The following is a 16971-nucleotide window of genomic DNA, read 5'->3' as shown; positions in this document are numbered from 1 at the left end:
CTTCAAGCTTATCAATTACTTACATCAGCAAACTGCAACTATTGTCTGGGATGGTGATTTCGCTGGCTCTTTCTTGAAGATCTTTTGACCCCTTTGCCTGATGTTCCCTGAATCAGGGAATATAAGGACAGAGAACTTGTCTCTCTCTAGCTGATAAATTATCCCTTCCACTAAGTAGAATAGGGTTCCGTTACTTTTGCTATAAAACAGTGCTTTATAAAGATCTTTCCAGAGTGCATGTGTCAACAGTTGTATGTTTGGCCTGAGTAAAACCCTACTGCATTTCAAAAGCTACTGTGAAAGTGTTTGGCTGTAGGAATTCCAGAACAAAGCAAGATGTCTACTTGGCTCATCTGTATGTCAATAAACATAATACATTTTCAGCTCAGTTACTTATAGTGGTGCTTCTTGAGCTCTGGGAATAAATTTGTAAGCGAGAATTATGTAAACTTCCACCACTCTTAACCTTCATATATGTAAGGTGCCAGAGTAGAATTATGAGTCAATTTAAAAAGAATTCCTATTCCTACCCATATGAAGATAAAAGAAAAATACACATAGATCTGTTGCTCGAGATTACATATAATCCTACTTTAATTTCATCAGTAGGAATCACTGTTGCAAAAAAAAGTGAACATCATTCTGGGGATGTATTAGCAGGAGTGTTGTAAGCAAAACACGAAAAGTAATTCTTCTACTCTACTCCGCATTGATTAGGCCTCAGCTGGCTTATGGTGTCCAGTTCTGGGCAACACATTTCAGAAGAGATGTAGACGAACTGGAGAAAGTCTAAAGAAGAGCAACAAAAATGATTTAAGGTCTAGAAAACATGACCTGTGAGGGAAGACTGAAAAAAATTGGATTTGTTTAGTCTGGAAAAGAGAAGACTGAGAGGAGACATAAGTTTTCAAGTACATAAAATGTTACAGGGAGGAGGGAGAAAAATTGGTCTTGTCTTCTGAGAATAGGACAAGAAGCAATGGGCTTAAATTTCAGCAAGGGAGGTTTAGGTGTCGGACATTAGGAAAAACTTTCTAATTGTCAGGGTGGTTAAGCACTGGAATAAATTGCCTAGGGAGGTTGTGGAATCTCCATCCTTGGAGATTTTTAAGAGCAAGTTAAACAAACATCTGTCAGGAATGGTCTAGATAATACTTCGTCCTACCATGAGTGCAGGGGACTGGACTAGATGACCTCTTGAGGTCCCTTCCAGTCCTATGATTTTATTATGTATTTAACTCCACCCAAAGGAACATGAGCAAGGTTTGTCACTAAAATGTACATTTGCTTACTGCAGCTGTTCTTTATTCTTGTTTTTGTAGCCCTGATGTAGGATACCACATTGTCACAGACAAAGGATTTAATTTTTCAACAACAGATGATGCTTTTGTATGCCAGAAGAAGAACCATTTCCAGATCACAGTCCACATTAGTGTTGTTGGGAATCCAAAATATGTCAAAACCCAGCTGGGGTTGAAACCTATTGAAAAGTTTTACTTGAAAACTTTTGGAATTAAGGTAAGTCTCCCTGTGCTTTTAATTTCTCTTCATTATAAGTATGTGATTATCAATAGAGCAGAAGGAATAGTGCAAAAAGCATTTGCAATCATTTGAATAAAATACAGAATTAATTTAATTACTGTTCACCCTTTTTGTTAGTTTTTTGGTGATTGATGGGGTACGTCTACACTACGGGATTATTCCGATTTTACATAAACCGGTTTTATAAAACAGATTGTATAAAGTCGAGTGCACGCGGCCACACTAAGCACATTAATTCGCCGGTGTGCGTCCATGGTCCAAGGCTAGCGTCGATTTCCGGAGCATTGCACTGTGGGTAGCTATTCTATAGCTATCCCATAGTTCCCGCAGTCTCCCCCGCCCCTTAGAATTCTGGGTTGAGAGCCCAGTGGCTGATGGGGCAAAAATCATTGTCGTGGGTGGTTCTGGGTAAATGTCGTCAGTCATTCCTTCCTCTGGCAAAGCAACGGCAGACAATCATTTCTCGCCTTTTTTCCCTGAATTGCCCTGGCAGACGCCATAGCACGGCAACCATGGAGCCCGTTCAGCTTTTTTTTTTTACTGTCACCATATGTGTACTGGATGCCACGGACAGAGGCGATACTCCCGCGCTACACAGCAGCATTCATTTGCTTTTGCATGATAGCAGAGACGGTTATCAGTCGTTCTGTACCGTCTGCTGCCATTGTAAATTGGCAATGAGATGACGGTTATCTGTTGTTCTGTACTGTCTGCTTCTATCATGGGTGCCCCTGGCTGAGGTCAGCCAGGGGTGCAAAGGCAAAACTGGGAATGACTCCTCGAGTCAATCCCTCCTTTATGGTTTCTAAAAATAGAGTCAGTCCTGCCTAGAATATGAGGCAAGTGTGCTAGAGAACCAGTGTATCAGAGAGCACAGCTGCTCCGTGCCAGATCCCGCAGAAATGATGAGCTGCATGCCATTCACGGGGGGTGCCCCTGCAACAACCCCACCCATTGCTTCCCTCCTCCCCTGTGTCATGAAGTTATAAAGAATGCAGGAATAAGAAACAGTGACTTGTTAGTGAGATAAAATGAGGAGGAGGCAGCCTCCCACCACTATGTCAGTCCAGGCAGGACATTAAGCGATGCGGGGAAGAGGAGGCCAGCATGCTGCTGCTATAACAGTCCAGGCAGGACAGAATCTTTTCTTTACACAGGAAAAGGAGGGGGCTGATGGAGCTCAGCCCCCAGTTGCTATGATGAGGACGGTTACCAGCTGTTCTGTACCATCTACTGACTGGGAATGACCGAGAATCATTCCTATTTTCACCCAGGGGCCCCCGTCCAGCCTCACCTGAAGCCAGCCAGGAGCACTCACGGGTTGATAACAAGGACGGCTACCAGTCCTACTGCACCGTCTGCCACCGGGCAGGGTAGAGGAGTGGATACTGCTCTTCACTGCTGCAGCATCACGTCTACCACCAGCATTCAGTAGACATAGGGTGACATTGAAAGAAGTCAAGAAATGATTTCTTTCCCTTTTCTTTCACGTGGCAGGGGAAGTAAATTGACGATCTATTCCCTGAACCATGCTGGACAATGTGTTTGAACCTACAGGCACTGGGAGCTCAGCCAAGAATGCAAATACTTTTCGGAGACTGCTGGGGACTGTGGGATAGCTGGAGTCCTCAGTACCCCCTCCCTCCCTCCATGAGCGTCCATTTGATTCTTTGGCTTCCCGTTATGCTTGTCACGCAGCACTGTGTAGCCTGTAGATTTTTTTTTTCAAATGCTTTGGCATTTCGTCTTCTGTAACGGAGCTTTGATAGAACAGATTTGTCTCCCCATACAGCGATCAGATCCAGTATCTCCCATATGGTCCATGCTGGAGCTCTTTTTGGATTTGGAACTGCATTGCCACCCGTGCTGATCAGAGCTCCACGCTAGGCAAACAGGAAATTAAAATCAAAATTTCGCAGGGCTTTTCCTGTTTACCTCGCCACTGCATCCGAGTTCAGATTACTGTCCAGAGTGGTCACAGTGGTGCACTGTGGGATACCACCCAGAGGCCAATACCGTCGATTTGCAGCCACACTAACCCTAATCCGATATGGTAATACCGATTTTAACGCTACTCCTCTCGTTGGGGAGGAGTACAGAAACCGATTTAAAGAGCCCTTTATATCGAGATAAAGGGCCTCGTAGTGTGGACAGGTACAGCGTTAAATCGGTTTAACGCTGCTAAAATCGGTTTAAACGCGTAGTGTAGACCAAGCCATGGAACGAGCAACATTTTGTTCATCAGGATATGTTCAGATCATGAGATTCTTGAGCATACTTTGGCAGATGTGTGCTGAAGGGTGTAATGTTTGTACAGCTATCATGATAACACTCATTTCCTTCCTGTTGGTTTGTCATCCAATCAGGGAATGCAGACGGTACCATGTAACTTGGGTGGTCAATCTCAGACAATGAATTAGGATTAATTGAAAAAAGTAGTTCACAAAAATGATACAAATCGAATTCTATTCCCAGACAATCTACATACAGAAAAAGGGCTAACTTGGTCATTATAAACAATTTAGCCATCTTGATTGATCAAGTTTACTGTATACATAAACAGTGCAGGGGTGGAAGGAGGGTACATGGTTTGGGTGTGGAATGACAGTTTAGAGGAGAATTTCTGCAAAACAAAACAAAATTTAACCAAGGTCTCTCCAGTCACTCAAATGGGACCCAAAATTTCATCTCTCATCCTCAGATGCCTTTTGTGTATAGCAATGCTCTTGTATTCAAGTTCCCCTCTTTTTGGAAGATTTGCTCTAGCTTTTATTTACCAGAAGAGGGTAGTAGTTTGAAATATTTGTATAGGTATTTTTACAGCATAGTTAATAACTTTGCTTTGCTTCATGCTTCTTAGAATGCTAATGCATAGTTAACTGTGGAACTCACTGTCCCATGGCATTATTGGAAAAAGAGCTTGACAGGACTGGGAAAAAGTATAGGCATGTCTAAAAAGAATTTCTGGAATTTTCTGGTTAGTATAAATATTCATAAAAGATATCCACACTCATGCATCAGGACATAAACCAACCATTAACAACTTGGGATCAGGAAGAAACTTTCCCCTTGAAATATTATTGCATAATTTTCCATGATGGAGGCTTTACGCCTTCCTTTGAAATGTCTGTTCTTCTTCGAATGATTGCTCATATCCATTCCAGTTAGGTGTGCGCGTGCCACGTGCACGTTCGTCAGAAGATTTTTACCCTAGCAACACTCGGTGGGTCGGCTGGGCACCCCTGGAGTGGCGCCGCCATGGGGCCAGATATATATGCCTGCCGACCCAACCGCCCCTCAGTTCCTTCTTACCGCCTGTGTCGGTCGTTGGAACAGTGGAGCACGGCTTAGCTGATCTTCATCTCCCTAGCTTCTCGTAGTTCTTTCATCGTTATTGTATATATAGTTCAATTTTCTACATTTCTACTTAGTTTTATTAGTTCTTTAACATAGTTATTGTGTATAGTTAAGAGGGGTTGGAGATTAGCCCTTTCCCCTCACCCGGTGCCGGGGCCCATGCCCGGTTCACTGGGTTTCAAACCGTGCTTGGCTTGTCGCAAGCCGATGCCAACAGGAGATCCTCACGACTCCTGCTTTAAGTGCCTGGGGGAATCCCACCTCGCAGACAAGTGCTGCATCTGCAAGGCTTTCAAGCCGCGGACAAAAAAGGAGAGGGACTTTCGTCTCAAACAGCTCCTGATGGAGGCAGCCCTTACTCCTCCGCCCTCGGCACCAAGCGCCAGACAGTCTGCACCGGGGAGAAGTGCATCTTCAGCACCAGAGCGCACCGGCACCGTGAAGGCCCCTCGGCACCAACCGTCGCCGGCCCAGAAGCCTGCCCAGCACCGCTCTCTCTCCCCGTGGGTCAAGAGGCACAAGACTCCTGCGACTCTTGGGCCTACGTCGCAGTCAGAGCAGTCAGAGCACCTCCCTAAGTCGGACTGCTGCGGCACCGACAACTGCCGCGGCACCGACAACTTCAGCGCTGTTGATTCCGGCCTCACAAGAGCCGTCGAGTCCGGTGCCTGACAGCTTCCCGGCATGCGCCGTGGTTGAGCTTATTGTTCCCTCCACGCTGGAGACATTCTCTACGGCAAGGGAGCTGATTGCCCTGACAGAGCCTGCGCTACCTCAATCCCCGGAACCGCCAGTGCAGGTTATCCAATTAGTGGGCAAGCCTCCCCTGATGAGACCATCCTCGCTCGGCACCGCTGAAAGGCACTCGTCACGATCGAGGTCCCACTGGCGTTCTCGGTCCCGTCACCGATCTCAGTCCCAACGCCGCTCGCAATCCCAGTACCGATCTCCATCTCGGTACCGGTCGTACTCTTGGCACTGTTTGAGATCACGCTTTCCGATCCGATACTCTCGGCACCGATCCAGCTCCCAGCATTGTTCACAGCACCACACCTCTCGCAGCCGCTCTCGACGTAGAGCTTCGAGGTCCCCGTCGACCTCCCAGCACCGCTCCGGTCGCAGGTCCCGGTCTCATTCCTGGTACCTGTACGGCGCCCGGTACCGTTCTCCAGTGCCGCGTGGAGATGGATCAACCAGACGCAGAGACCCTTCCCAAGTGGTTTCAGCTCCTCCGTGGCCGTCTCGCCATACTTCAGTATCATCACACCCGGACAGTGCCTCCTACGCACACGACCATGATTCGGATACACACAGCTGAGTCTTCCAAGAGACCCATGGCCCAGACCAGGGACCTCATCAGTGGTCCTTCTGAACCCCTTGGGCATATCACCAAGCCCAAGGTAGACCCACAGTGACATCACGCTCCATTCCATCGGAACACCGAGTGCCAGAGGCCACTGTCAGCTGCCCCCCTCCTGTGGGTACGGACGAAGCTTCCATCCACGCACCGGACCCTCAGGTCCCACCGGTCCTTGACATCCCCCATGATCAGGAGACCATACAGGACCCACTCGTCCCGGGCCTTTCGTCTTCCTCTTCCCCGGATGAAGCGGTGGAGGCGGGCCCGATGAGGATGTCCCTGCTAATTGACCTCAGGGCACACCAGGACCTCCTGAGGCGTGTCACCCTGAATATGAATCTGCAGGTGGACGAGGTTCCGGAGGTTGAGGACCCCATGGTAGATATATTGTCGGCGGATGCACCAACTCGAGTGGCCTTACCGTTCATTCGATCGATTCAAGCTAAGGCAGATACCAACTGGCAGTCCCCAGCATTTATTCCGCCCATGGCCAGAGGAGTGGAACGGAAGTACATAGTGCCCTCTAAGGGGTACGAGTACTTATACGTGCCCCCTGCTTACTGGTTGTACAATCCGTAAATGAACGGGAGTGCCATGGCCAGCAAGCCCCTGCCCCAAAATCTAAGGAGTCTAGGCGTATGAATTTGTTGAGCCATAAAATCTACTCCACGGGGGGCCTCCAACTCAGGGTGGCGAACCAGCAAGCCCTATTTAGTAGGTATAATTACAACACATGGGAGGCGGTAGGGAAATTCATAGAGCTGGTCCCGCAAGACTCCCGCCAAGAATTTAAGGCACTATTGGAGGAAGGAAAGAAGGTGGCGAGAACCTCTCTCCAGGCCTCACTGGATGCTGCCGATTTGGCAGCCAGAACTGTGGCCTCTGGAATCGCCATGAGGTGTATATCATGGCTCCAGGTGTCGGGCCTGCCACCTGAACTTCAGCACACTATCCAAGACTTGCCATTTGATGGCCAGGGTCTATTCTCCGAGAAGACAGACCCTAGATTACAGAATCTGAAAGATAATCGGGTGATTATGCGTTCGCTCGGGATGCATACATCACAGACTCAACGAAGATCCTTCCGCACCCAACCTCAGCGCCCTTACCCCCCGCCTAGACCAAGACACGACTTTGGCAGGCGGCGAGGTCGTGGCAACAGCAGAGGACAGTCTGGACCTCAAGGGGGTCACAATAATGGTCCCTTCAAGCCAAAGACGGGATCCAAACCAAACTTTTGAAGGTGCGCCCAAGGGCGATGTACCAGTTGTCTCCCAGGATCCTTTTCAGTTTTACAACTGCCTTTCCCCTTTCCTCCCTGCGTGGACCCAATTAACCTCGGATCGTTGGGTCCTACGCACAGTAGAATTCGGATAGCACCTCCAGTGTATTTCGCCCCCCCAACCTCCCTCCTCGTCCCTCTTCAGGGACCCCTCTCACGAGCAATTCCTCTTGCAAGAGGTACGGACAGTCCTTGCCATGGGAGTTATAGAGGAGGTACCGAAGGACTTAAGGGGCAAGGGGTTCTAGTCCCGGTATTTCCTAATCCCCAAGGCGAAAGGAGGCCTCAGGCCTATCCTAGGCCTGCAAGGACTGAACAAGTTCATGAAAAAGTTGAAGTTCCGCATGGTATCCCTGGGGACAATCATCCCATCCTTGGATCCAGGAGACTGGTATGCCGCCCTCGACATGAAGGACACATATTTCCACATTGCCATTTACCCTCTGCACAGACGGTACCTCCGGTTTGTGATCAACCATCAGCATTTTCAGTTTACGGTCCTTCTGTTTGGCCTCTCAACAGCCCCTCGGGTATTCACAAAGTGCATGACTGTAGTCGCTGCGTCCCTCCATCATCGTTGAATACATGTCTTCCCATACCTCGACGATTGGCTCATTCGGGGGACCTCTGAGGCCCAAGTCACCAGTCCTGTCGGCATCATCAAGGACCTCTTCATGCGACTAGGCCTAATGATCAACATGGAGAAATCTACTCTGGTGCCCACACAAAGAATAGAGTTCATTGGGGCCATCCTGGACTCCAATCTCGCAAGGGCCAGTTTACCACGACCCCGATTTCAGGCAATAGTATCAATTATACAAAACCTTCAAAACTTCCCAACAACTTCGTCTTGCACTTCTCTCGGCCTCCTTGGTCACATGGCTGCCTGCACGTTCGTGACCAAGCATGCCAGACTATGTCTGCGTCCCCTTCAAACTTGGCTCGCCACAGTTTATCGCCCAGGCAGAGACGCCATAGACATGGTAGTCACCATTCCCCCAAGCATCCTAGGCTCCTTCGACTGGTGGCTGACGCCCTCCCTGGTGTGTGCAGGACTGCCGTTCCATCCACCACAGCCCTCCCTGTCCCTAACGACGGAGGCGTCATCTCTCGGCTAGGGTGCTCACCTCAGACATCTTCGCGCTCAAGGCCTTTGGTCATCTCAGGAGCTGGCTTTACACATAAATGTCCGAGAGCTAAGAGCAGTCCGCCTGGTTTGCCAGGCGTTCCAGCAACATCTACAGGGCCGTTGTGTCTCAGTGTTTACAGACAACACAACGGCCATGTACTACATAAACAAGCAGGGAGGGACACGATCTTCCCCCCTTTGTCGGGAGGTGATCAAACTATGGGACTTTTGCATAGCCCACTCGATAGACCCGGTAGCATCCTTTCTCCCAGGAGTTCGGAACACTCTCTGGCAGATCAACTCAGCAGATCCTTCCTGTCTCACGAGTGGTCGATTCGCCCGGACATTATACATTCTGTCTTCCGGAAGTGGGGATTTCCCCACATAGACCTCTTCGCTTCCCGTGAGAACAGGAAATGCCAGAGGTTCTGCTCCTTCCAAGGTCTCTCCCGGGGTTCGATCTCGGATGCCTTCCTGATTCCGTAGAAGAGCCAACTACTTTACGCCTTTCCACCATTCCCGTTGGTTCACAAGTCCTACTAAAGCTCCGCAGGGACACAGCTCGCCTAATCATGATCGCCCCTGCGTGGCCCAGGCAACACTGGTACACCACGTTGCTCGACCTGTCGATACCCAACCCAATCACCCTGCCTCGTCATCCAGACCTCATAACTCAGGACCACGGCAGACTTCACCACCCAGACCTGCAGTCACTTCACCTCATGGCATGGCTCCTGCGTGGTTAACCCAGTCAGAGTTACGTTGCTTTGCACCAGTGCAAGAAGTACTCCTGGGTAGCAGAAAACCTTCCACTCAGTCTACGTATCCGGCCAAGTGGAAGCGTTTCTCCTGCTGGTGCGAAACGCAAAATGTTACTCCCATCGAGGTCTCGATCCCCACCATTCTGAACTACCTCTGGTCTCTCAAACGGCAGGGCCTAGCGGTATCATCTTTGCAGGTGCACTTGGTGGCCATTTCTACCTTCCACCCAGGAGAAAGTGGCCACTCTGTGTTTTCACACCCTATGGTTTCCAGGTTCCTCAAGGGCTTGGAGCGCCTATACCCCCAAGTATGCCGCCCTTCCCCTACCTGGGACCTCAACCTAGTCTTAAACAGACTGACGTCGCCACCATTCGAGCCGTTGGCAACTTGCTCACTGCTATACCTGTCCTGGAAAACAGTTTTCCTCGTAGCTATTACATCAGCCAGACGAGTCTCCGAGCTTTGGGTGCTCACGGTGGACCCACAGTATACAGTCTTTCACAAGGACAAGGTGCAGTTGCGACCACACCCAGCGTTCCTCCCTAAAGTAGTATCGGCTTTCCGTACCAATCAGGACATCTTCCTTCCGGTCTTCTTCCCGACGCCGCACTCTTCATGACAGGAACAACAATTGCACTACCTAGATGTCCGTAGGGCACTCACATTTTATATCGAATGGACGCAGCCCTTTCGTAAATCGTCCCAACTCTTCGTTGCAGTGGCAAACCGAATGAAGGGCCTACCTGTCTCCTCCCAGAGGATCTCCTCTTGGGTGACGGCGTGCATCCGCACTTGCTATGACTTGGCTCATGTTCCCTCAGGCTATCTCATCGCACATTCTACCAGGGCTCAGGCTTCATCTGCTTCCTTCCTGGCCCATGTACCAGTCCAGGAAATATGTCATGCAGCTACCTGGTCCTTGGTCCACACCTTTGCGTCGCATTATGCTCTGGTTCAACAGTCTAGAGATGATGCAGCCCTTGGCTCAGCAGTTTTGCATTTTGCTACATCTCGCTCCAACTCCATCGCCTAGGTAAGGCTTGGGAATCACCTAACTGGAATGGATATGAGCAATCACTCGAAGAAGAAAAGACGGTTACTCACCTTTGTAACTGTTGTTCTTTGAGATGTGTTGCTCATATCCATTCCAAACCCGCCCTCCCTCCCCACTGTTGGAGTAGCCGGCAAGAAGGAACTGAGAGGCGGTTGGGTTGGCAGGCGTATATATCCGGTGCCATGGCGGCGCCACTCCAGGGGGCGCCCAGCCGACCCACCAAGTGTTGCTAGGGTAAAAATCTTCTGATGAACGTGCACGCGGCACGCGCACACCTAACTGGAATGGATATGAACAACACATCTCAAAGAACAACAGTTACAAAGGTGAGTAACCGTCTTTTATTACTAGCTATAGTGGGATCCATGAGTCTGGATTAGTGAAGCATTGCTCTGAACAGGTGGCAATTCCTGTCACTATATATGTGGTTCCACAACAATTGAGAGAGTTTGGTTTTCTAATTAATTTGCATATTGACTTTTGGTCTATTCTCACTACAACCCTTTATATTTATTTGTGAGAAAATTAACCTTTTAAAAGTGTAACCAGTCACGCTTTAAAATTTGTACTTGAAAAGGTTATTTCCTTTTAACTATAGGTGGACGCCCCAAATCAGATAATCACCATAGAACAGTCTCAGTCGGACCGAAGCAAAAAATCTTTCAATCCTGTAAAGTAAGAATTTTTTCCCCCTCCCCATTCCCCTCACCAGGTATTGTTGTTTCATGGCAAATAGATGGTAATTCTAGGCTTCTCTTACTAACAGAAGTTGGTCCAGTAAAAGATACTACCTTAATCACTTTTTCTCTAATATCCTCGGACCAATGTGGCTCCAAAAACACTGCATGTCATATAGATATGACATAGAGAAAAACTGCCACATTAAGTTTCAGAAAAAGTTACATCTCCTATTCAAAAATCCACAGCAGTGAACTCTGAATTGGGAAGTGGGGGACAGATTAGCTTGTAGCCTTTTCTGCCATGGTTCTTTTTCTAGCTACCAAGGGATAGATTCTCAACTGGTGTAACTTGATGTAGTGTCACTCACACTGAAGGAGTAACATTGATTTACACCAGATGAAAAGTGAATAGTTGGACTGTTCTTTGTCCATGAAAAAATGTTTGATCAGATCATCATTACATGCAATGGTGGACATGAAAATGCAAATTAGATATAGGTAAAAACAAACAGGAGAGAAATTATGGTTTAGTTAATCTGTTACTGTAGGTTGAATGATATATGGTAGTGCCCTATATTAGCAACAAATACCCATGTATGGTCAATGGGCCTACTATCTGTGGCTATTGGTGCAGAAATCATAGAATATCAGGTTTGGAAGGGACCTCAGGAGGTCATTTAGTCCAACCCCCTGCTCAAAGCAGGACCAATTCCAAATAGATTTTTACCCTAGTTCCCTAAATGGCACCCTCAAGGATTGAGCTCACAACCCTGTGTTTAGCAGGCCAATGCTCAAGCCACTGAGCTATCCCTTCACTTAGTAGATGAATGTTACTAAGACCCCAAATATTCCCACCGTTGGTTGGATACTGTACATGATTGACTACATTCACCCCCTTACTGACCTATCTGACAGGATGTTGTGATGTATTGGTTAATGTGAGGCTGACGCGCTTTGGCCCCTAAGTTGAAAAGTGCCATAAAAGAAGAAACTGTGAAATTTTTATAAGTTGGAGAGCATTCCACATGTACTGAGGTGCCTCTGCTGTCAGCTCAGTAATATGCTTCATTTTTCTGATTTAATATAATCAGCTTGAGCAAATCTGCAGGACAATTAGAAGTGATCCAGGTGAGGGTAGTTGTTTGCCCCATAACTTGTTTCCTTTTTCTTTTTTAGACTTGATCTACCAGCAGACCAGGTAACCAAAGTGACACTGGGAAGGTTACATTTCAGTGAAACAACAGCAAATAACATGAGAAAAAAGGGGAAACCTAATCCTGACCAAAGGTAGCGTGATGGTCCTCTGGGAGCGGGGGTGTAAAGGGGGAGTGACCTGACTTATAATGAGGTAGATATATTTAAGTCAGTGAAGGTTTGTGTTGCCAACTCATGATTTTATCCTGAGTTTCATGGTCTTTGGAGTCTTTCTTAAAGACCCAGCTCCTGAATAAAATTATGTGAGAGTCTGTTTTCATTTTACTACCAAAAAAAAAAAAGTTTCTTGTCCTCATGGTTGCATCACAAAGCTGGAAAATATCACCCAAGTTATACCTTAACACCTCAGAAACCAGAATGCAAATAAAAAGAAACCTAGATATAGAGTTTAAAAGCTTATTTATTTGTAGCCAATCTCATGAGTTTTGTGGGGGGGCCTGATTCGTGATTTCTTGAATGGTTGGAGTTGGAAATACCGAAGTCTTTCTGTTGACTTCAATGAGCACTGGGTCCAAAGCGTATTTAACAGAGAATGAACTAAACGGAGAGTAAGAAGTGTTAATTTTCCTCCCATACTTCAAAAAAAGTTATGTTTAAAATACAAGATTTAAAATACTGAATAATTTGGCCAGAAAAATAGTGACAGAGTCTGGACCCCGAGGGGACGGGAAACACGGGACTGGAAGGGTTGTAGGAGTAACCAAGCTGATTGAAGCCTGGGTGAGACCTTTATGTTGGTAGACTGGCTACTATTATCAGGGCTCTGAGCTATGGCAGCATACTATTAAGACACCCACAATTATAAGGCAGGCAGTGACAGAAGCCCTTGCTGGTCAGGGGGGTCCGCCTGTGAAATTATTTCAGCTTTCTTGTTAAATCGTTGAAATTAATTTCATATTAGATACTTCATGCTGGTGGTTGGACTATATGCTGTCAGTCAGGACCAGTCGTTTTTATTGTCTGCACATGTCTCTGAAAGGATCATTGTGAGGGTAGGTACACGTTTATTTGAGCCACATTCTTATTTTCTTTTCACAAAGGAGAATGTCTGGGTTACTGTTGGGCAGTGTGCATTTTATAATTGTTTGTAGTACACATGGTGATTTAGGGATCTTAATATTTTTGAGGGCTTATTGTGAGGCTATAAATAGTTCTGTATGTGCATGTGTGAAAGATGGACACGTTTTAAGAGGCGCACATGTTGAGAAGGGAGTGAGAAGACATGCAAAAATATGGGGAATTTTCGAAGGCTCTTGGATTGTTTTTAAATTATGCTCAGCTTGTAATCTACAATAGGCTCCTGATACTTTTGAACAATTAACTTCTGAAAAAGCGTGTGTGTGTTTCACATTTCTGAAAAGGAATTTAGAGTAAGGGACGTCTTTGGCTCTGTCTCTTGAATACAACATTTAGGCCAGATCCAGCTGGACCCAATTCTGCTCATTTTTACACATGTAAGGAATCCTTCTAAATAGGACTACCCATGCGAGAAATGTCTACAGGATTAGGCCCACAAGGGGTAGTGTCCCCATGATTTTTTGAGTGCAGTTCTATTTTCTGAAAAGTAACTCAAAATGGCATCCTGAAATTCCATATTTACTATCTCCTGATTATTTTTGTATCAGTTGTGCTCAGGTTACAAATAATAAGTTCTAGCTTCCAGGCCTGCAAACTTTCTGAGGTTGGGAGTCAAAAACTTCCCAGGCCATGCCTCATCCCCCACGTCAGATATTCTGCAGGCTAATTTATGCCCTTCATGACATCTGTGCAGTCCCATTGTTTTCAGCGGGCTTAATACTGGAACTTAGTAAACAACTGCCTTGATGAGGTGCAAGTTAGGATAGAACCCACAGCACATGTTGTAATTGTGTTGATTCTGCAGGGTTAAAAGGGGGGAAAACCAGTGAATCTTTATTTTCTCATTGTATTAAAATACATTTGACTCTGAATACACAAAAGGAGTAGATATGCTAAATAGAAGCTATTTTTTTATAATTACCATCGGACTGCACTTTAAAAGGAAAAGTTCATGTTCTCTTCTGTAGAAATATTGAGAATTAAGTAAGATGAAAGAGAACTGATGTGGAGCTGAAAAAATAATAGATTTTGCAGTTCACTGTCAATGCCAACAAAACAAAAACTGATTTTGGCTGAAATGGAAATTATTTATTTTTTAAGTTTTGATGAATTAAAAAAAATTCTGGTTGAACAAAACATTTTGTTTTGATTTGGAGCATTTGTAAACTTTTTACAAATTTTAAAATAAAATTAAAAGTAATTTCAGACAGAAAAATAGAATCATTTCATTAAACAAAAAGTCTAAGTGGAACATTTGATTTTTTCCTCCATTTTTTTTCAAAATGGACAACTTAGCAAAATCGATGTGAATTCACTAAATGTTTGTTTCGCTGAATCTTCATTTTTCACTGAAAAAAGTTTTCACTGAAAGATTTCACCCAGCTCTAATTACATGTGCCACTGACCTATTATCAGAAACATTTCATGTTTTTCTTTTTAATTACATGCCTACTTCTTATTTAGTGCTTTTCATCAGTAGATCTCAGAGTTGTAGAAATGAGATCATATACACAGCTTTTATAGTTTTGTAGTATTTTTGCTGTGTGATACATGTACTTCATAACAATTTAATAGTTTGTAATAACTAGGCCTAGGTCCTCCTGTTCCCCCTTTAGTTGTGTGTGTGGGGGGAAGGGGAGGTGTAATTGCTGGAGTCTGTTCATTTTTGTTATAAATATTTTTTTTAATTGCCCAGTTGTTGTGAGCTTGGGCTGGGTGCTTGCTTGTGGGTGGTTGGAGTATACATTTCTATACATCAACTAATGAGATCTATGCTACTGTGTCTCTCCTGCAGTCTCCGTTTTCAGTCCCCTGCTTCCATGAATAATTCCAGTACCTGCCTCTGTTACTGCTCATAGTTTTTCCAGGCAGTAGCAGCATGAAACTCATCTGAGTCTTGGCAGTTTTTCTGTTGCACAGATTATTTTGAATAGCAGCAGTAAAACTGACCCCAATTCTATAATTTCATTTTGCTGCTGCTTGGTAAGGCAGAGCTCTTGGTGCGGTCTGTTCACAGATTCAGGAAGACAACTTCTTTTTTGCATCCAATTCACGTTTAGATCATTATCTTACAAACCATAAGGACTAGTATCTTAATTTTTGCTTTAAATGAAAGCTTATGATCTGCAGAAGTTCATGATTTGGGCTCCCACACCCACCAGGGGAAGCATATCAGATGACACTAGTGAGTGTGAGTAGATTTTTTATTTTTTTTTTTTAGAACTTGTGCCTATAGTGCCAGTCAAATAAATAAATGATTGAATGGACAAAAGTAGAGGACTGAGAATCTAAACAGGGGCAATATCAGTAAAAGGGACTATATCAGTGTTCTGGTCTGATATGTTTGGAATGGAAGGCAGGGCCATGTATATAAAGACATCGCTTACTGCAGTGTGGCAAAACTTACTGAATGCATTGTGATGGGAAAAGCATACACTCTGGTCCTCCATACTGCAGAGTTAAAGATTAAAGAACTACAAACTGAGTAGTGGTTAACAGGCACATCAGATCATGCTCTAATTGTGACAGTTAGAAGTGCACAGTTCTCTGTATCACAGATGGTGTAGCCTTGCGAAAACACAAGGCCTTATAAATGAATGCTGAGTTTTTGGCACATTGGTATTTTATTTAGATCTACATTTTAATGTCTGAATTCAGTGTTAATTTTTCATTTTTAATAAGGAAATAAACCAAAAAAAAAGCATTAGGATTTTTGTTCATTGAGTTTTTTTCTCTGAGAGCAAGATTACTTTTATTTGATGTGTCTAATCTAAATTAATAGAGTTCAGACAAAGGGTAGTATTTTGTAGAATGTGTGGACATGCTTATTTAGGGGTTCCTCATTGAAAATGCCAGCTGACTTAACTTATGAGTGCAAAAGTTATATGTATTACAGATGGTGACTCCTCCAGGAACTATGCAAATATGTTTGAATATGATGGAAATTTCCATGTCTCAATTGATAAATGAAAGTGGAGTTCATCTAGTAGCTTTGATTTGTTGCAGCTGCTGTTACGAAGTCAATTTATCTATGCCCACTTTAGTCAGCAATGTTATTACCATAAAAAAAAGTTAAGCCGTTAGAAAATCTCATTGCTCTATTCTTTTCCTGAGGCATCTTAATAAGGTTTAGGTTGTTTAAAGCACATAGGGGTCTTGGATTCAATACATTGCTTAATTATTGGTTTTTTTTGTTTTGTTTCTGGAAACACCCACAAGATGCTAAGTGCTTTTCAGGTATAAAAGAAGGCTGAGTCTCGGTCACAAAGAGCTTATATTCTAAAAGACACAAGCAGGCAAAGGGAAGAGGAAATTGGTATAATGTTGTTGTTAAAATAGCACTTCAGAGCCCTAGTCCTGGTCCTGGACCCATTGTGCTGGATGCTGGACAAATACAGAACAAAAAGATAGTCCTTGCCCCAACCAGCTCACAGTAAAGAAGTAGTAATCGGTCATTTCAAAAAATATAGTTGTGGGAAAGTTTTGTAAATATAAAAGTTATTCCTAGGTACC

At 45.1% G+C, this 16971-nt stretch overlaps 1 protein-coding gene across 1 annotated transcript in view; it reads left to right on the top strand.

Moving 5' to 3' along the window:
• Positions 1-16971, top strand: part of MYRFL (myelin regulatory factor like) — a 69941-nt gene that overhangs the window by 18409 nt on the left and 34561 nt on the right. Inside the window, 4 exon segments of the mRNA XM_030549459.1 lie at positions 1323-1518; positions 11085-11161; positions 12343-12453; positions 13283-13373. Coding sequence (XP_030405319.1) covers positions 1323-1518; positions 11085-11161; positions 12343-12453; positions 13283-13373 — 475 coding nt within the window.

Source organism: Gopherus evgoodei, chromosome 1, assembly GCF_007399415.2.
Source record: "Gopherus evgoodei ecotype Sinaloan lineage chromosome 1, rGopEvg1_v1.p, whole genome shotgun sequence".
NCBI lineage: Eukaryota > Metazoa > Chordata > Testudines > Testudinidae > Gopherus > Gopherus evgoodei.
The sequence above is the reverse complement of the archived record's forward strand: the minus strand, read 5'-3'. Positions and strand labels throughout refer to the sequence as shown.